The 20,409-nt window shown below is 52.8% G+C and overlaps 1 protein-coding gene across 3 annotated transcripts in view; it reads right to left on the reverse strand.

The window, feature by feature from the left end:
- PIK3R6 (phosphoinositide-3-kinase regulatory subunit 6) overlaps positions 1-20,409 on the reverse strand; it is a 47,852-nt gene that overhangs the window by 13,808 nt on the left and 13,635 nt on the right. For 2 of the 3 annotated variants that reach the window (XM_059907021.1, XM_059907019.1), the window contains 8 exons: positions 13,103-13,186; positions 12,406-12,497; positions 11,661-11,729; positions 11,042-11,174; positions 10,828-10,897; positions 9,637-9,820; positions 4,873-5,038; positions 2,654-2,740 (listed from right to left, as the gene is read on the reverse strand). In XM_059907021.1, coding sequence (XP_059763004.1) covers positions 2,654-2,740; positions 4,873-5,038; positions 9,637-9,820; positions 10,828-10,897; positions 11,042-11,174; positions 11,661-11,729; positions 12,406-12,497; positions 13,103-13,186 — 885 coding nt within the window. The remainder of the gene's footprint in view (positions 1-2,653; positions 2,741-4,872; positions 5,039-9,636; positions 9,821-10,827; positions 10,898-11,041; positions 11,175-11,660; positions 11,730-12,405; positions 12,498-13,102; positions 13,187-20,409) is intronic. The other variant, XM_059907020.1, reaches the window with a different exon arrangement.

Genomic DNA, 20,409 nt, shown 5'->3' on the forward strand with positions numbered 1-20,409 from the left:
CACAGATAACAGAGCATCAGCTCCTGGCTTTTCTGATCGACCTTCATTTTATTGCTCATGAGGAAACTGAGGCCCCCAGGGAACTGAGTCCGTCTAGGGTGACCCAGCACGTGAAAGGACGTGTAGGCCTTGAACCCGGTTCACCAGTCTGGCACTTCCCACCACAACCTGCCGCTCTATCTTCCCCCCTCCCTTGAGAAGAGCCAGGGGGACTGGGGGACAGACATCAGGGTGGAGGGGGAGTGTGGGCAAGTGGGCCTCTCTAGAAGGCCCCCTCCTGCTCCGGAAACCATAACTTTTTTGTGCCTGCCTCCTTCTTGGGGACATGTATTGTCTGTTGGCATCATCGTGGCATGTGACACTTTCTAGACACATGTGGCCAGTGGCTAATGCACGGAGTGTTCTGACATAGAGAAAATGTATCCTCTTTTTAGATGCTGCAAACAACTCAGGGAACAAGGAGCACACACAGATACACAGGCGGACACAAAGCCACAACACAGACACACAGACGCACAAAGCCACAACACAGACACACAGACACACAAAGACACAACACAGACACACACAGACACACAAAGACACAACACAGACACACACAGACACACAAAGACACAACACAGACACACAGACGCACAAAGACACAACACAGACACACACAGACACACAAAGACACAACACAGACACACACAGACACACAAAGACACAACACAGACACACAAAGATACACAAAGACACAACACAGATACACACAGACACACAAAGACACAACACAGACACACACAGACACACACAGAGACACAGATGCAGACATACACACAGATACACAGGCAGACACAAAGACACAACACAGACACACACAGACGCACAAAGATACACACAGGCACACACAGAGACACAGGCAGACACAAAGACACAACACAGACACACAGACGTACAAAGATACACACAGGCACACACAGATACACAGGCAGACACAAAGACACAACACACACACACAGACGCACAAAGGTAGACACAGGCACACACAGAGACTCAGACGCAGACATACACACAGAAACACAATAAATATACATAGAGATAGACACACACAGTGCACACACAGACGCAAACATAAAGACACATACACAGACACACAAAGACACAACACAGACACACAAAGATAGACACAGGCACACACAGAGACACAGGCAGACACAAAGACACAAGACAGACACACAGACGCACAAAGATACACACAGGCACACACAGACACACAAAGACACAACACAGACACACACAGACACACAAAGACACAACACAGACACACAAAGACACAACACAGACACACAGACACACAAAGACACAACACAGACACACAAAGATAAAGACACAACACAGATACACACAGACACACACAGACACACAAAGACACAACACAGACACACACAGACACACAAAGACACAACACAGACACACACAGACACAACACAGACACACACAGACACACACAGAGACACAGATGCAGACATACACACAGAGACACAGGCAGACACAAAGACACAAGACAGACACACAGACGCACAAAGATACACACAGGCACACACAGACACACAAAGACACAACACAGACACACACAGACACACAAAGACACAACACAGACACACAAAGACACAACACAGACACACAGACACACAAAGACACAACACAGACACACAAAGATAAAGACACAACACAGATACACACAGACACACACAGACACACAAAGACACAACACAGACACACACAGACACACAAAGACACAACACAGACACACACAGACACAACACAGACACACACAGACACACACAGAGACACAGATGCAGACATACACACAGATACACAGGCAGACACAAAGACACAACACAGACACACACAGACGCACAAAGATACACACAGGCACACACAGAGACACAGGCAGACACAAAGACACAACACAGACACACAGACGCACAAAGATACACACAGGCACACACAGAGACACAGGCAGACACAAAGACACAACACAGACACACAGACGCACAAAGATAGACACAGGCACACACAGAGACACAGGCAGACACAAAGACACAACACACACACACAGACGCACAAAGGTAGACACAGGCACACACAGAGACTCAGACGCAGACATACACACAGAAACACAATAAATATACATAGAGATAGACACACACAGTGCACACACAGACGCAAACATAAAGACACATACACAGACACACAAAGACACAACACAGACACACAAAGATAGACACAGGCACACACAGAGACACAGGCAGACACAAAGACACAACACACACACACAGACGCACAAAGATACACATAGGCAGGCACACACAGAGACACAGGCAGACACAAAGACACAAGACAGACACACAGACGCACAAAGATAGACACAGGCACACACAGAGACACAGACGCAGACATACACACAGATACACAATAAATATACATAGAGATAGACAGACACAGTGCACACACAGATGCAAACATAAAGACACATACACAGACACACAAAGACACCTGCACACACACCGACATACACACACACACACACACACACACGCACGCACACACGCACGCACCACTACTTCCAGCCCCCTCCCCCCGCGGGGGTCAAAGGCACCGCACTTACAGAGCTGCTCCTCATCGGTCCACAGGTGGAAGGTGATATGGGGGCTGGGCAGAGGGATGCTTGGCAGCTGGGCCTGGGGGCGGTCACCTGAAGGAAGGCGCAGGCTGTGGCCGCCACGGAGGAGAGGACTGTGGGATTCTCCTCTGCCCTCGCCCCACCCCCAGCTCCTGTGTGGGGCCTACGGGGGTGGGTGGCAGAGACCCTCGCCCTCCCGTATCTGGCCCTGTCGAGTTCCTCTGCCTCTCTGCCACCATCAGCTCATCCAGGGCCTAACACCTGCCCAGGAATGGCTAGCGGCTCCCAGTTTCCTGCAAACTTCCTAGCTGGGCCTTTAGGACCCTTCAGAAGCCAGCTCACTGCATCATTCCCAACCTTTTTTCCCTCCTCCAGCCCTGCTGCAGCCATGCTGCCTTTCCCACTGTTCAGAGACATCCTGGCCACATGCAGACCAGGGGAAAGGCCTCCATATTTCTCAGGGCCTCCTCCAGGAGCCTGCACACAGTAGATGCTCAATTAACATTTGCTCCTGGTGCTGAAAATAGTCACGGCCAAGTACGAAGGGCAGCAGGAAGCCTGCATCCAGGGGAGAGACCAGGGCCAGCCAACCCCCCCTGTCCTCCTTCCAGAAGCCTTCCTGACACTCCAGCCCGGGAGTCATCCCCTCTCCAGACCTTATTGGCTGCCCACTGGGCACACCTAACATGTAGCCTTAGGATTTAACTTCCACATAGCACAGCTCCCTCCTGAACAAGGCTGCCAGCTTCCTTAGGGGAGAGCAACCCACGGTCACAGAACACTTACTACTGTTCTCACCACGCCCACAGTGCTATCATCTCACCAGGTCCTACCAGCGACCCTGGGGCACAGGTAATATTATCTTCACTATAGAGGAGGAGTCAGGGGCACAGAGAGGTTAAGTAACTGGCCTGAGGTCACACAGTAAGTGGCAGAGCCAGAATCTGAGCCCAGGCAGCCCGGCTACAGAGTCCATGCTTTTACCCATGACACGGTGCCCATAACCACTGTCCCATGCTGCCTCCCAGCAGCAGGGGCTCAACGCGGGTGCTGGCTGGCCATTAAGGTGCGCAGGGCAAGTCTGGGCGGGAGGCAGGTGCCTGGATGTCTGGGATGGTGGGGGCAGCCCAGACTGGTCTTGTCCTGCCCACGCAGATTTACTGCTGAGTTAGCAAGTGATACCCAAGGAGAGCAAAGCCAGATTTGCCCCAGGGTTTGGCCCAGCTTTGGGAGGGGAGAGGCTTCATGAATAGACATTTCCATGTGGCAATCAGAGGCAGTGTAGAATATTAAAGCAAAATAAGAGGAGGTTAACAAGGAGGAAGTTTTAAGTAGGTGCCCAACCTGCCTGCCTCACCCTGACTTCTGCAGTCTCCACCCCACCTGGGGCTGCCGAGGTCAAGCCCAGGGAGGGCTGGCACACTGGCCTCTGCCCATGGTTTCCAGTCCTCAGGCAAGTGCTGTGTACCTATGGGTGCACCGTGTGTTCGGGGCGTGCAGGCTGACGAACTCCATGGGTGCTCTGAGCGGCCATGAAACAGGACACAAATCAGAACCGTCCTCCAATAGCCAGAAAATATATGTTCCAGACACTTCTCTGGGCTCTCTGGAGTTTCTGCAACACACACGGGCTTGCTTCCCATCAGTGTATGGCATTGTCTTATAAAAATGCAAGCAGAAAGGAAGCGTTGGAATAAAAATCTGTGAGACCAGATGGAAGTGATGTGGACTCAGATGCTATTTTGGATGCTGTTTAGAGGATCTGTGGACCACTGGATCCCTTGGTTACTATAGTATAGTGGTTAAGAACTAGACAGCCTGGGTTTGAATCTCAGCTCTGCTACTTACTAACTGGGTGATCTTGGGCAAGATTTATAGCCTCTTTCTAACTCTGCTTTCTCACCTGCAAAATGGGGTTAGTGCTTTCTACCTCGTAAGTAGTCTACTGTGAGGATTAATTGATTTAATATATGTAAACTGCTGAGAACAGCAACTGGGGTATAGTAGGTGCCCAGTAGGTGTCAGCTGTTATCATGACCCTAATTACCCACCTTCTAATTAGCCCGGGACCTTCAAGCTCTTGGGAGCCGCTGTGTGTCCCACCCAGCTTCAGCCACGCGCGCAGACTCGGAGCGGGTACAGCGCCGGTCTCTGGCGCCCCCTGCAGGGTACCCGGACCGCAGCTCACCGCGCCTGCCGCTTACCGACGCAGCGCCCCCTGGCGGCCTCCGCCGGCCCCAGCAGCGAGCAGTAAATCTCCTCCAGCCTCTCCAGGTGGCCCTCCCGGCTCGGGCTGGGCTCGCTGGCCATCTGCTCCACGGCTGCCACCACGGCGTGGAAATAGCGCTCCAGGGCGCGGCGGGAGCTGGTCTGCCAGGGAGGAGCATCAGATCTTGAGTGCCGGCTCTGCACCCACCCACCCCTGCTCCAACGCCAAGCCTGCAGGTGCACGGACAGCCCAGTGGCACCTCCCCTCTGCCCGGGACTCTGGCAGGAGCTTCCCCATGAAGGCCTTCCCACGTCCAGGGCTCCGCTCCTGCCCTGCCATAGCTGTTGCCCGATGCCGCCTGCAGCTGGGGGTCCCCTCGGCCCCTCACACCGTGGTGTGGGGGGACAGCTGGTGCCCGGCAATGTCGGGAACCCAGGGGGCCAGGGATGGCCTCTGGCGCCCACCCTCCTTGGAATGTCACTAAGTATCTGGATCACTGTTCTGCCATCACTCGGATGTGAACTCCAGGAAGGCAGCAGTTTTGTCTGTTTCATTTACAGCTGCATCCCCAACACCTAGAACATCTGCTGGCACATAGTAAGTGCTCAATAAATATTTGTTGAATATTTCCTAAACGTATGTCTCTCCTATACTGCCTTGACATACCACCTATAAATCATTATTTTTCTTTAAATCATTGCACTTTTTTGGTTCAAAATTATCCCAAAAGCAAATTTTACACTGCTGCTCTAAGTAAAACGGCTAGTGTCACTTGTCATAAACAGAAAATAACTAAGATGAATATAATGATCACAAAACTCTATTATTAAATTCTAGTCAGGTACTATGGCCTGCCAAGGCTTTAGAGCTGGAAGCTTGCTTTTTTTAAAAAAAAGGCAGATTAGCAAGCGTTCAAGAGGTTAAGGTTAAAGCACCAAGCTGAGCCTTTCTCCTTAACGCAAACAGGCTTTGAAGAGCTTCTCACTCTCTGAGTTTCACCATGCTCTCCAGCACCGAAGGCTCCCGTCTCCATGGGTACCTCTCTGACACCGTGAGAACTCCCCTGGATCACTCTTCTCTGGCTGTGTTCCCTCACCCCCACTCACCACCAGCTAATCCCAGCTCATGACTGAGGATGCGGGGCCCAAACGAGTGACACGGGCAGGGACAGCAGGGCTTGCTCTGATCTCTTTTTTGTGCTAGGGGTCTGCTGAGCAGGGTCTTAACTTCCTGGGCTAAGGGAGAGTGGGTCATTCTGACTAGCTAGGGCTCCAATAAATATCTGCTGAATGACCAGCTGAATGAACACGAGCAATGAGAGGGACAAGGAATCAGAGTTGGAAGGGGCCACAGGGACCATCTCGTCTTGTTGCTTCATTTTATAAATTGATTATAAGTGAATTAATTAAATAGTTATCAAGTACCCACTAGGTGCCAGGCACTGTTCTAAGTGCTGGGGTACAGCAGGAAACAAAACAGACAAAAATTCCTGTCTGCATGCAGCTTATATTATAGTGTATCTCTTTGTGTGTGTGTGTGTGTGTGTGTAATAATAAACAAGGTAAGTGAAATTTATAGTATGATGAATAACAGTAAAGTGATGAAAAGAACATAAAGCAGGGAGGGAGGATGTGCAATTTGGGGGAGGGGCTGAAGTTTTAGATAGTGACCAGAGGAGCCTCACTGAAAGGTGACTTTTGACTAAAAGCCTAAAGGGAGTGAAGGGTCGAGCCATGTGGGTACCTGCCACGGGGCAGCCCCACCTGGACATCATCTCTAGCATCCAGAACACAGAGCAGTGTCCGAGAGCCGGGTTGTCCCAGGCGGACCTCCCAGTCTCGAGACCTTGTCAGATCCTGTGGACACGTGGGGAGACCAATCTACGCCCCCCGCCTCCTACCTGGGCCTCGGACCAGGCCCTCAACAGACAGGATGTGGGCTGGTGGCCAGATAAGGCCTACCCACCAGACCGTGGTTGGCTGGGCCACCTCTCCCAGGCCCCACCGGTCCTCGAGCCAGCAGGTATGACTGGGAACGGCATCCCTAAAGCAGAATTCCAGATAAGGAGGCTGGGGTCTCAGGAGGCGGGGAGCCCCAGGCCGGGCTGAGGTCTAGGAGCCCCAGCACCCAAAAGGGGAGGGGGGCTGCCAGGGGACCACTGAGGACCCCTTAACTCCAAGCTTCCGAGGGTCTCTAACTTCAGATGAGTGACGCATTCCCTGGGTCTCTCCTGGCTCTTCTTTGGTCCCTCCCCCACCAATTCTCTTTTCACAACAATGGAGACTCAGAGCCGTGAGCTCCGGATAAAGTGAGGTGGCGGAGGGGGCATAAGATTTTGACTATGCTTAAAAAAATACAGCTTTCACTTTCAGCATTTCTTTTTTCTATAGCGAAATAGTGCACGCATCAGACCCATTAATTTCAGCCCTGAACCCCACCCCATTCTTGACCCAGCACCCCCCAATCCTACCCCATTCCTGATGCCCTCAAACCCAGCCCAGCCTCACTCCCAAGCCAACCCCTGAACTCCAGCCACATCCAACTCGGGGATGGAGTGAGGCTGGGGATCCTCCAATGCCTGCATCACTGAGAAACAAACATCAATGCGCTTAAAATGTTAGGGAACTGTTGACCAAACCCACCCACTTTGGCCAGGCACGCTGATCACTGCTTGCCTGAGCTGTCTCACAACAGGAGGTCCCGAGAATTCAGGAGGGGCCAAAAGAGGGAGGAGACGACCAACCTCCCAGAATCCTTCGCACTGGAATCCACCTTGGCTGAGAGATACACCAACAGGAAGGACCCTGAGTCAGACTATGGACCAAGCAAGATGATTGGCCAGAGACAACCCGGAAACTAACCCCATCACCACAAAACCCGAGACTGCAAGCCACGTGGCAGAGCAGTTCTCCTGGGTTCCCTTACCCTGCTGCTCTCCGCCCGGGCACCCCTTCCCAATAAAGTCTCTTGCTCTGTCAGCATGTGTGTCTCCTCGGACAATTCATTTCCAAGTGTTAGACAAGAGCCCACTCTCGGGCCCTGGAAGCGGTCCCCCTTCCTGCAACACTTACGTGTTTGACACTGTTGTGTCAAAATGGCGCCTTGACCATGGGCTGTTTGGTGAGCCAGAAACAATCTCCAGAGCCGCAGGTGGCCACACAGGGGCTGCCGAGTCAGCTGATAAACTCTGGTCAGGAAGGCAACTACCCTCCCCCCTTCCCGAGAGCCACGGCCAAGTGCGGGGAGAGGGGACAGTAGCCCACATTAGGACAGACACATGAGACATATTAGGGGCCATAGGTGCTTGTGCTAAAAGCAGCCTGGGGCTTAGGTATGAGTCCGGGGTGGGGGGGGGCATTCCTCCATCACGCATCTGTGTATTGTGAGCCCCCCAGGGGGCTGTTATGGAAGGAGGGATGTCCTGGATGGTGGCATGGGGGAAGGGAGTCAAGAACCCTCAGTGGGTCCAAGCAGGTGGGCAACCACAAAGGAATGGTGTGGATGGTCCTTTTAGAGAAAAGGAATGACAGAAAACGACCAACACGGTTTAAGGAGGAACCCAGCCGTACATAAAAGACACCCATCAAAGGAAGGATCCAAGACCTAGGGCTCAGGGTGTGGAGAGTTCCAGATGGAAACAAGAGCAGGAAGGGCAATGGCTCCAGTGCATTTTGATGGGCAAAGCGGGGTCTGAGACTTGGGCTGGAGGAAGGACAGACACCCACTTCCTGGGGCAGGACAGGCAGGGGATCGTGGACCCCTCGAGGGCACGCCCCCGTTCTGGAGCCGGCCCCTCCTACGGCACCACAGCCCTGAGCGATCCTCCAACCCCGCTTCCCGCAGGGCAGGCGCCTTTCCTCCTACTGTGCAGACTCCGACTGGCCACCCTGGCATCCTCCCCGACCCAGGAAATCCAGCACCTGGGGCCACCGCGGCCAGAGAATCCGCAACCTGCCGCAGTCTTGGCTGTGGACAGGGGTGAGGCTGGGTCAGAAAGAAAAGCGAGGAAATAAGCGGGCAAGTGTTGGAAGCAAACTAAATGCCCGCAACAGGAGCAGGGGATAGTTAAAAGAAATAGCAGCACATTCACGAGAGAGAATTCTCTGCACCAGCAGAAGCACATGTTTTCCAAGGAAAATATTTCCATACGGCCTATTTCCAGTGGCAAGGAATAACAGATATTATATATATGCACATAGAGAGGCAGTATGTAAACTGTATACAGAGTCTGATAGCTCAATTGTTAAAAAGGAGTGGGGCTGCGGATGGGGCTGCAAGGCGAGTGAACATAGGCTTGAAGTCAGATAGACCTGGGTTCAAATCCAGGCACAGCCACTTCCCATCTGTGTCACCGCAGGTAGGTTATCGGCTTCTCTGTGCCTTTGTTTTGATAAGTACATCCATTTCACAATGTTGTGGTGAGAATTTTTTAAGGTGATACCTGTAAAGTGTTTAACACGGTGCCTGGAACACAGCAGACGTTCAATAGACGGGGGCTCTTATGATGATCACTGTTGTTATTATTCAGGAAACATACCAAACGTTAATAGCTAATGTGTGTGGGTAGAGGGGTGTGAGTGATTTTTATTTTCTTTCTTGGCTCTTCTGCATTGTTTTTCAAATTTTCCTTAGTGAATGTGTCTTTATTTTTGGTTTGGGGAAAAAGGTGATATGGAAACCGGAGAAGGGGGAAGCCGAGGGGAGTGAGGACTGGTACGGGGGGTGGGGGGTGGCAGGGGGGGCAGGGCAATGACCTCACCTGCAGCTTCCTTTGCAGTACGCCTGCCTCGCAGGCCTCCCCCAGCGCCGCCTGCAGGGCGTGGGAGACCACGTGGCGCATGCAGGCCTCTGGTGTCTGCTGCCCCTGGGCCGCCTCGATCTCCAGCAGCAGGGCGCTGCACACGGAGGGAGACACCAGCTCAGGATCCACGAAGAGGAACACTCTGAGGGCAAAGGTGGGGGGACCGGGAGCTGATGAGGAGGACCATGGGGAGAAGGGCCACTGGAGGGGCACCCTCAGAGCCTTGCAGCGCCCGCCAGCCCCACCCCCGCAAGTTATTCACTTCCTCCAAAAACGGGAGCCTCAAATTCAAAGTTCTATTGGGGGACAACACTAGGGAGTGGTGGGGACTGCAGCAAAGAAGAGCAGGGACAGCGCTTCCAGGGGGGCAGCTGGTCCCTCTGGGTCCCTCTTGTGTCAGGTAAGTTCCAGCTGAAATGCCGCTCCCTCCCTCAGCGTCGTGGCCCGTTGACCCCGTAGCCCTCTAGGAGGGACCCTAAATCCTGCCTGCTGAAACGAGCTCTGAAGCCTAAGTGAGCCCCTTCTTCTCTCATCACCCTCAGCACACCAGAAAACCAACCTCGCCCACCCTCTCTTCCGTACTCAACTGTCATTTCAACCTCTCCAATGCCAAGTCCTCTGGATCCCTTCCCCTCCCTGCACCCTCCACGAACACAGAGCCCCAAGCTACACCTTTCAGTACCAGGCGAGCAGAGGTACCTGCAGGGGAGGAGGCTACGCACCCCCCGCTCCACCCCCGACTCCATCAGCCTCTCTCCCCAGCACGAGCAGTGGACGTGTCCTCAGTCTTACACACGCACAGATGAAAGACCCCGGATCTCATGGTGTGACTGTGGCCTGAATTATTGATATTCTAGAGGTGCCTCTGGCTGCTTGATGCAACGCCATGGCCAAGGGCAGAACGGAGGTGGAACCATGGACCTGCAGAATGGCCCAGTGCTCGTGTCCACGTTCTGCATGTGAGCGGGCGAGCTCTGAATCCAGCCCAGGAAGAAAGTCCTAACTGCTTTCAGGGATCTCCAGGGAAGGACACGCCCCATCACCCTGAGGACGTCCCGCTGCTGGACCAATGCCATGGGTGGGAGGGGCTGCTCCGCATCCGGCCTCCTCACCTGTCCTGCGGGCAGCACCCTGGCTGGGGCCACTCACCTCTCCCGGTAGGGGTACAGCTCACTCGTCAGGTTCTGCTCGGCAATGACCAGCCTCTGGTACAGCGTCCCTGCAGGGCAGACCACTTCAGCCAACCAGCGTCTGAGTCTCTGACCCCCATTCCCTACTTTCCCAGAAGGTGCTGGGGCTTTTGAGCTCCCTGGAATCCCGGAGAGGAAGGCAAGACCTTGGGTGGAGCTGGAGCGGCTCTTACCTGGGACGGCCGTCTCCGTTTTCAGCCTTATGGCGCAGTCCAGGGCGATGGTGCAGTAGGGGGCGGGCAGGGTCAGCAATCTCGTGCAAAAGGCATAGGTTCTCCGGTGGAGCTCCTCTGTGATGCCCGTGGCCTGGGTGACAGGGAGGAGTCAGGGTGCCCAGAGCCCTAGGTCTCGAAGGGTCCTGGGTGGGGCGGGGTGTTGGGGGGCGGGGGGGAGAGCAGCCAGACCTGGGCTCACACTTCCCTCCCAAATCTACACCTTCAGCCTCTTCTCCCAGCATCTCTAGGACATCTCCCCCCCCCCCCCCCCCCCCCCGCACACCACATTCAGGCTTATCAAGATGGAAACTCATCCCCATCCTGTTCTGCCAGCAAGTCAACTCCCCTCGCAGCCCTTCTGCTCTGTCGGGGTTGCAGATTTACCGCCACTACCTCCCCAATGTCATCTCTTCGTGTATCAGGGCGAGGGCAGGGCTATGGGGAGAAGCCAGTTAGGGGCAGGTGCTCCTAGAGCTCCTCCAGGCTCGCTCGCCAGGCAGAGACCGCTTGTCTCCTGAGTGTCCAGCCCCGTCACCCGTGGGTCACCCCGACCCCTTCACCCTCAGTCCCCGCTCACCTTAGTGAGCACGTACATTAGAGTGTGCAGCAAGGGAATGATGACATGCCGGGCGTCCTCACTTTCTGCCTGGAAAACAGGAGATCACAGGACATGGACGGGGCTGGGGGTCGCAGGGGTCTCGCCACACCCTAGCGGGAGATGGGGTGGAAGGCAGTGCCCCAGCAGGCCGAGGGGAGTGGAAAAGGGCCACAGCCTGCCCTGGTAGAAGAGCCGGGCGGGGGGGAGGGCGCACAGGTGCGGGAGCCCAGGTGTGAGGGCGTGGGGGAGGGGAGCAGGGAACTCCCTGGGGCGGGGGAGGGGCGGCACTGTCTCTGGGGAGGAGCCGGCAGCAAAGCGACAGGCGAGGCGCCAGCTTGGAGGCTCCCTTGAGGGCAGCATTTCCCAAACCTAGAGCACGGGGTGGTGTGGAGGGTAATTATGAGGACAACTGTGAAAATTTTTAGTAGTTAGGCATTTACATTTACAGGTACTTTCCATTTCTGTCCAGTGATACGGGATTTCTATTTACGGTCGTGTTGTAGAGATCCTTTTTGAAAGACGTTAACTCAGGTCAAAGAGTGGGAGTCAACGTAAAGATAAAATTGCTTATAGCAAAGTACTGGAGAGGGAGAAATACGGTAGAAATCAAAAGACCAAAGTGTGTGGGGACACGGGGCGGATGGGCCCGAGTGCCCAGCGGGAATGGCCCCTCTTCCTCTCGTGCCCGTCTGCCCCCCCACCCGCCCGAAGTCCGAGGACTCACCTTCTCCAGTTCTCTGAGCAGGATGCGGACCAGTGCCGGACTCTTGCCAGGATCCCGCTCGACCTTCTTGTGCAGGGACCATCTCCACATGCCTGGGTCAGGAGAAAGGGGTGCCCAGCCCAGCCAGGCGGGACGGGGTGGGGGGGGGGCCTCTGAGAGGAGACCCCTCTGAGCAGGGCCCTGAGCCCTGGAGTCCCAGGTCTGACCCCCGCCCCCACTGCCAGGTGCTGGGCTCCGCGCCCATCGGGGGGCTTCTCTGATCTGCAGCCCCCGTGGGCGGTGAATTCCCAGGGCAGAAGGGAGGGAGGCGGGACGCTAGCGGGGACAGGTGTGTGCACGTGGCTTCCGGAGCAGCGACGTTTACAGCTCAGCACCCCAAGCCCCGTTCCTGGGAGTCATGCGGGCCTGGAGTGCCAGGGGACTTTTATTTGCAAGGCAAGTTGGAGAAGGCGGTTAAGAAAGAGGGCGGCAGACCCCCGATGGGCTGTGCCACAGTCCCTGGAGGCTGAGCCAGGGGGCAGAGAAGGCCTTCTGGGTCCTTCAGGCTCCCAGGATTTTCAGGAGGACGGGGGCTTGGCTGGAAGCCCCTCATTCTGTGAGCTCCAGGCTGGGGCGCTTTCCCGAGAACACGTGGGCAGAGTTGGCTGGGCTGGGGTGGGGGAAGCAGAGAGAGCAGACGATGGCTGCTGGCTCTTACCTTGGTTGCTCGGCAGGGCAGGGGCCTGGGCGCTGAGCTCTCGGAGCACAGCGTGCACGCTCCGCTGGAGGTCCAGATCCACATCTGGGCAGCAGGGTGGGGAAGCTTTGAGGCCAGGAGCCCCTGGCCTTACCCTCGCTCCCACCTCCACTCTCCCTGAGAATGTCTTTAGCCTCTTCTCCGAGCCTCAAGAGGTGCCCGGAAGTAATCAGCTTCGAGCTGGCAGCCTGCATCCCGGCCAGGACTGCAATACAGCCTTTCGACCAGCACTCCTGTGTTCTTTGTAAAATCCACATTCCCCAGAGTATGGTACGTATATTGCCAGTGACATGCGAGACAATTTTAGATGGTACACAAACGATTCTAAAATTTGAGTAATTATGCACTTATTTTAATGTATAGAAAAAATATATAACTAGTTCCTCAACTAGTATGAAGCTAAAATTTAAAGTCAAGTGAAAGAAACATATCAGATAAATACCAGGAGGTGACAAGAACTCTCTCCCTGACCAAACTTCACTCAGGATCCTCGAAGCCCTGTTCTCCACTAGGCCCTCAGCGTAGCCCCTGTCCTGTCTTTGGTCTCCAAGCCCAGTTTTAGCAAGAATCCTGCTGTCAGTCGATAGAAGTCCCTCTCTCTGATATCTGATCAAGTTCTCTACTCCCCACCTTTGATGTGTAAGTCCTTGACCTGCGTCCAGCAAGCATCCTGTTAGGTCAGTTTAGTAAGAATCTCCCACCCCTGAGGTCCCCTCTTAGGAATGTTCCATCCACTGACCCCTCCCTCTGTTTGTTAGCTGTAAATCCCCAGCTGTCTTTGCCTTATTCAGAGCAGAGGCCCATCTCTCTCCTCTACTGCAATAATCTTGAATAAAGTCTTCTTTAGGGTTTAACAAGTGTCAAAATAATTTTTTTCTTTAACAGCAGAGCATTGACATTGCCGAGCGGTGGAGGTGGGTACACGAATCAGTAACTGACATTTGGAAAGTACCTCACTGATCTCCCGCTACAACAAGTTTAAGGAACCAAGGAGCTTTGTGCTGTTGGGCTGCGAAATCCATCACCTCCTGCCGAGGCCACACTTCCCAGCCAATAGGGACAGCAGCAGGAATTCTAAAGCCAGCTCCTCCTCGGGAACCTTTGTTGGTGGCTGACTCTGGCTCAGGGATTCCCCAACCCAAGACCCGTCAGTCTAACACATTTCCACCCAACCCTTCCTCCCTTCCTCCTTCCTTCAGAGTCAGATTTTCATCACAGTCTGGGCGCTCGCTCTCCCAGCCCTCACAGCTCCCTCTCCATTTTCTGTCCCGCAGGTGTTTCCCCACGTGAAGCCTTGCATGTCTCATCTTGTCTTGCTGTCTGCTTCTTAGAGGATCTGGACCAACACAGGAAGTACGGGAGACACTCCCTGCACCATCAATTCCCCTTTATGATCAGCTCCAACCAAGAGGATGTTTTTACAGGCGAGGGTGCAGTCTCTTGTTGTCAGACAGTACAAACCACACGCCTCAGAGGTTCCCCTTTTGCCTTGGCGGTCAGGAAACTTACAGCCAAAGTGGGGCCCCGTCTCAAAAATCAGCTTATCTCAAGTGACAGAGACCTCTCTCCTTTGCTCCTTTTCGGGTGCGCTTGCTTCACGTTCTACTAAACATGTATCTTAATTGCCTCAGATATGCCTTTGGAAATAGGTAGGGTAGAGAGGACAAATCTAAAAAACCAGCAGGTTGCAGGCCAGGAGTTAGAATTTGTTTAGGTCAAGGCACCCCATGCCCTGGTGCTCAGGGACTGGCCCTTCCATGGCTCTGGCGTGGGCCCTTGCACGTCTGCTGGGGCCACCCAGCATCTCTGAAACCCTCACTTTCCTCCTGCCTCTCACTTGTCCCCCTGCCCAGACCAGGTCCAGGTCTGATCCTGAGTCTCCTTCAGGCTCAGAGCGGGCAGGAAGTGGGCAGGTGTTACAGCGCACGCTTGCCCACCCGGCCACTCTGTTGGGCAGTGCAGCATCTCCCAAAACTGGCAAAGAAATTATTTAGCCTGGCAAGAAGTCCTGTCACAAGCCATCCTTCCATCTACCCAGCTCCACCTGGCATGAAAATAAATGAGTTAACGCAGGGTGAGTTATTAAAAAATAATGCTATGTCCTATTTCTTCTTTCCTTCTTTCTTCCTTCTCCCCTCCCTTCTTCTGCCCACCTCCTCGCCATGGACTACACAAAAGACTTAAAACTGTGATAACTGTGATTTCCTCCCTGCCCCCTCATTAGAAGGGCAGCCAAACCTTTGTCTTCTGAGTCCTAGGTTCTCCTGCTTTGCAGAGGGAGTTAACTTTTTATGTTTCAGAGAAAAATGGAGAAGTTAAACTCTGCCAGTAGCCCCGGGAGACAACCCCAAATAAACTTTGTTTCCAAAAGTCTGGGCAGCTGGAACAAACTCTCAGGCTTTGGTCACATCTGGCTTGCAGACGTGTCTTGTTTGGGCTTGTAGAGTGTCTTGGGAAAAAAAAAAAAATTGAACTAGCTGCCAACATTTACAAATCAGGAGATTTTGCATAAAAGTTCGGATTTCTGGCATCTCCTGAAAGTCTGTCGACACTGGGCATACATTCTTTTTACATGTGACAGTGACAGGGGCTGGGGAACAGATGCCCCTTGAGACAGGGCACAGCTCCCCTAGGGCTTCAGAGTGGTCACTCTCCTTGTTTCCCTCACTTACATCCTCTCCCCGGCCCCTTGACTTTGAGACCCCTGGCTGTCTGATTGACACAATCAAGCTGGATTGTCTCCAAGGGATGGGGGTGAAGGCTGCTGCTTATTTAAAGAGGGGAGTGGCAATTCAAGGGTGGAAGGTTGGATTCCCAAGACTGTGTGGGCACGAGGGTTATGGGGACCCAGGAAAGAGGGAGACCAGGGTTGGCTGGGACATAGCTGACCGGTGGTGGCAAAGATCTCAGATGAGGGCAGCTAAGCACTAAACTCTGTATGCTTGAGTGCCACTGCTGTGGTTTCCTGGGCCACCTTTGCCAGAGTACAAGAATGTCCCCAAAGGAGCCCCCTGTCTCCTTATGGACCATGCAAGCTGTTCTGGGGGCTGCAGCCATAGTGGACTGAAGACCACTGACACTTCCCATCATCCACACTTTGTAACCCCTGGGCTTCTCACAGGATCCCAAGGAGAGGAGGGGGGTACTGCAAGTGAATGACATTGGAATTTGTACTGACCTTGGAAAACAAGAGCTTGAAGCTGGATTTGATTTGATTAAGCCAAAGAAATAATATTTCTCGTGCCTCAAGTATCTCAGGGTCGTTTATACATGATGTGCAATGTCTAACAGCATTCTTGATCCAGAACCACCACTAAATAAATAACATTCAATATCCACCTCTCCATCCAGAAATAGGATATAACTATCAGGTGTCCAGATTACTATTAACACCTAACATTTAAATAGCACTTGAGGGCCCCCCTGGTGGCGCAGTGGTTAAGAATCCTCCTGCCAATGCAGGGGACACAGGTTCGAGCCCTGGTCCGGGAAGATCCCACATGCCGCGAAGCAGCTAAGCCGGTGCGCCACAACTACTGAGCCTGTGCTCTGGAGCCCACGAGCCACAACTACTGAGCCCACGCACCACAACTACTGAAGCCGGAGCGCCTAGAGCCTGTGCTGCGCAACAAGAGAAGCCACCGCAATGAGAAGCCCACACACTGCAACGAAGAGTAGTAGCTCCTGCTCGCCGCAACTAGAGAAAGCCCACGCGCAGCAACAAAGACCCAATGCAGCCAAAAATAAATAAATACATTAAAAAATAATAATAAAATAAATAGCACTTGAATGGTATACACATAGAGAGTCTTATGTAGGCGTAGCAAGACAATGGTACGTGTTCATCAAACCAAGTTCATTTTTGTCGCAGGCAGATGAGAAGACTACATTTCCCAGACTCCCTTGCGGTTTGACAGGAGCCATGTGACTGAGTTCTGGCCAATGGCACGTGGTGGAGGTGGTATGTGCCACCTTCAGACGTGGCCATAAAACCCTCCTCCCTGAGCTTGGAATATATACGTGGAAGATGATGGTGCCCCGAGGGGAAAGAAGCCTATGTCCCTGAAAGACTGTAGCCCAGATGGGGTGGTGACATGAGTAAGAAATAAGCATTTGTTACGTTGATCTGCTGACACTGGGGTCATCTGTTTTGGCAGCCACTGTTCTCTGAGTCAGGGACACACAAAGTGTGTCCCCGGTGTGTTGTCTCATTGGATTCTGAGCAGAGCCCTGTGAATTTGGCAGAACAAACACTGTTCTCCCTGTTTTGTGGAATCTAGATTAAAAGTCGCCCCATATCGCCTCTCCAACCACAGAAGGTCAGACTCAGAGGGACCTCGGAGGCTGACTCTCTTCCCATTTCCCAGAGGGGGAAATGAGACTCAGAGGGGAGAGGCGATTTTCGCAAGGTCACAGAGCTTTTTGTTGGAGGAGAGCTTTCTGTTTGCCAGAATGCACTTCCTCTAAAGCTGTCATCTTACTCGTGACCATTCACCTCTTTACTGGGGAAAGGGAAGAGGGGATACCCAGGTGAGACTGTGAGCATGTGTCTACCTATGTGTGCCTGGGGCTTGAATGCAGAAAAAAACGCCCCTGATAAAGTTGCCTGAAAAAGGGTTCCCAGCTCTCCAACCAGGATAGATGTTATTACAGCTAAAGAGACAATAGGGAGGAAGGAAGGGAGAAGAAAGGCTGACAGGGTCCTGCTGTGGCAGGACACCCATAGTTCAGGGTTTGCTCTTCCACTTCCGGCCACTCAAAGCTGACCCAGGACTTGGCAATGTCAGCTCTCCATTGTCCTGCGATCCTAGACAGTCAAATCTCTCCCCAAGCCCCTCTTAGATGTTTGCTTTTCCCCTACTTCCCAACCTTGGCTCACATTAGAATCACCTGGAAAGCTTTAAAAAAATACCGATGCAGAGCCCACCCCAAACCAAATAAATCAGATATCTGAGGGTGGGGCCCAATAATCAATTTTTAAAAATATCTCCCCAGGAGAATCTAATGTACAGGATTGCAGAACTAATCTAATTCAGTGAGAATTACTGTCTTAGGCGGTAAGTTTGGACATATGAATAACTGATCTGTTAGAGAAGCTGTGAAGTGACAAGATGTTCAGAGTTCACAGAGGACAATCATCCCTGAATTAAGAATGAAGGTCACAGGGTCAGGATGGCCCCTCCCTGGCAATACTCCTGGCTCTCACGGTGGTGGGAGGAGATTTAAAAGAATACAATTAGGGGCTTGCCTGGTGGCACAGTGGTTGAGAATCCACCTGCCAATGCAGGGGACACAGGTTTGACCCCTAGTCCGGGAAGATCCCACATGCCGCGGAGCAACTAAGGCCGTGCGCCACAACTACTGAGCCTGCGCTCTAGAGCCCGCCAGCCACAACTACTGAAGCCCGCGCACCTGGAGCCCGTGCTCCGCAAGAAGAGAAGCCACCGCAATGAGAAGCCCACGCACTGCAACGAAGAGTAGCCCCTGCTCGCCACAACTAGAGAAAGCCCAAGCGCAGCAACGAAGACCCCCAACGCAGCCAAAAATAAATAAATAAAATAAATTTATTTAAAAGAATACAGTTGGAGAAAGTTTATTATTATTACTATTATTTTTGTTGTTGCCCGTTAGCTTGTTTGCAAAAGATATAACCTTTGTTTAGAAATGTAAGCCTTCTAGACACCAGTGCTCTGACTCTCTTTGGGTCCAGCCATGACAGGAATAAAATCTCCTAAGATTTTTTTCAAGCAGACCAGTCTTTGTCTTCTTGAAGTTGTCCCATACCCTCTTGTGATCGTTAATTTTATGTGTCAACTTGACTGGGCAACAGGGCACCCAGATATTTGGTCAGATGTTATTTTTTTTTAAATTAATTAATTAATTAATTTATGGCTGTGTTGGGTCTTCGTTTCTGTGCTAGGGCTTTCTCTAGTTGCAGCAAGCGGGGGCCACTCTTCATTACGGTGCGCGGGCCTCTCACCACCGCGGCCTCTCCTGTTGAGGAGCACAGGCTCCAGACGCGCAGGCTCAGCAATTGTGGCTCACGGGCCCAGCGGCTCCACGGCATGAGGGATCCTCCCAGACCAGGGCTCGAACCCGTGTCCCCTGCATTGGCAGGCAGACTCTCAACCACTGCGCCACCAGGGAAGCCCAGATGTTATTTTGATTGTGTCTGTGATGGTGTTTTAAATGCGTTTAATATTTAAATCGATAGATCAAGTAAAGCAGATTGCCCTTCCTAATGTGGGTGGGCCCCATCCAATCAGTGGTGGCCTGAATAGAACAAAAGGCTGACCCTCCCCCAAGGAAGAGGGAATTCCTCCTGCTTGACTGCCTTCCAGCTAGAACATTGGTTTTCCCCTGCCTTTGGACTTGAACTGAAACACTGGCTCTTCCTGAGTCTCGAGCCTGCTGGCTTCTGGAATGGAATTTACACCATTGGCTGTCCTGACTGCAGGTCTTGGTACTTGTCAGCCTCCGTAATCACGTAAGCCAATTCCTTATAATAAATCTCATTCTGTATATGTATATACATCCTACTGGTTCTGTTCCTCTGGAGAACCCCGACAAACATGCCCAGAGAGGACCATGGCATCAGTATGGGGAAAGTTGGTGGAAGAATCAAACTTAAAATTGCCTCAGCCTTCTCCAGCTGGTGGTCATAACCACCCAGATGAGAGGGTTACAGGGAACACAAAATTACTACCAGAGAGATTGAATTCATAATTCCCAAGGGACGTTTCCCTCAAACTAGGATGTTGTGGAGAACTGTCCTTTTCCACTCTCTGGGTATCAGCCATCAGAATCAGAACCCCCTCCCTGGAATGGAAATGGAAACACACCAGTGAACTCTTTCTGGTCCCTTCCCTTTAAAATCACAATAAAATCACTAACCCGGGGGGTCCCACTACCTCATGCCGGGTGAGCCATAATACAATTGAGAAGAACATGGCTTGTTTGCCTGTGTTCCAATTCAGACTCAGAATACCCGAGGCAGCTTAGCTCTGTACAGGTGAATGTCATTTGGTATATGTTGTGTTTACTGGTTTCCATTTTGGAGGATGACCTTTTCCTGACCTTGACCTTTGAGCTGGGCTCCATTTTCCTGGAGCCCATGGGGCCCCTACACGCTGACCACCTGGACCTTACCGACTGCCCTTCCTACCAGGGGCGAGGACTTGTCTGAGAATCCCCTGGTGAACAGACAGCCCTGTCTCAGCATCTCAGCTGCTCACCGAAATCATGTGCTCAGCAGCCAGAGGCACCAG

The sequence above is a fragment of the Balaenoptera ricei genome, chromosome 20, assembly GCF_028023285.1.
Source record: "Balaenoptera ricei isolate mBalRic1 chromosome 20, mBalRic1.hap2, whole genome shotgun sequence".
Taxonomy (NCBI): Eukaryota; Metazoa; Chordata; class Mammalia; order Artiodactyla; family Balaenopteridae; genus Balaenoptera; species Balaenoptera ricei.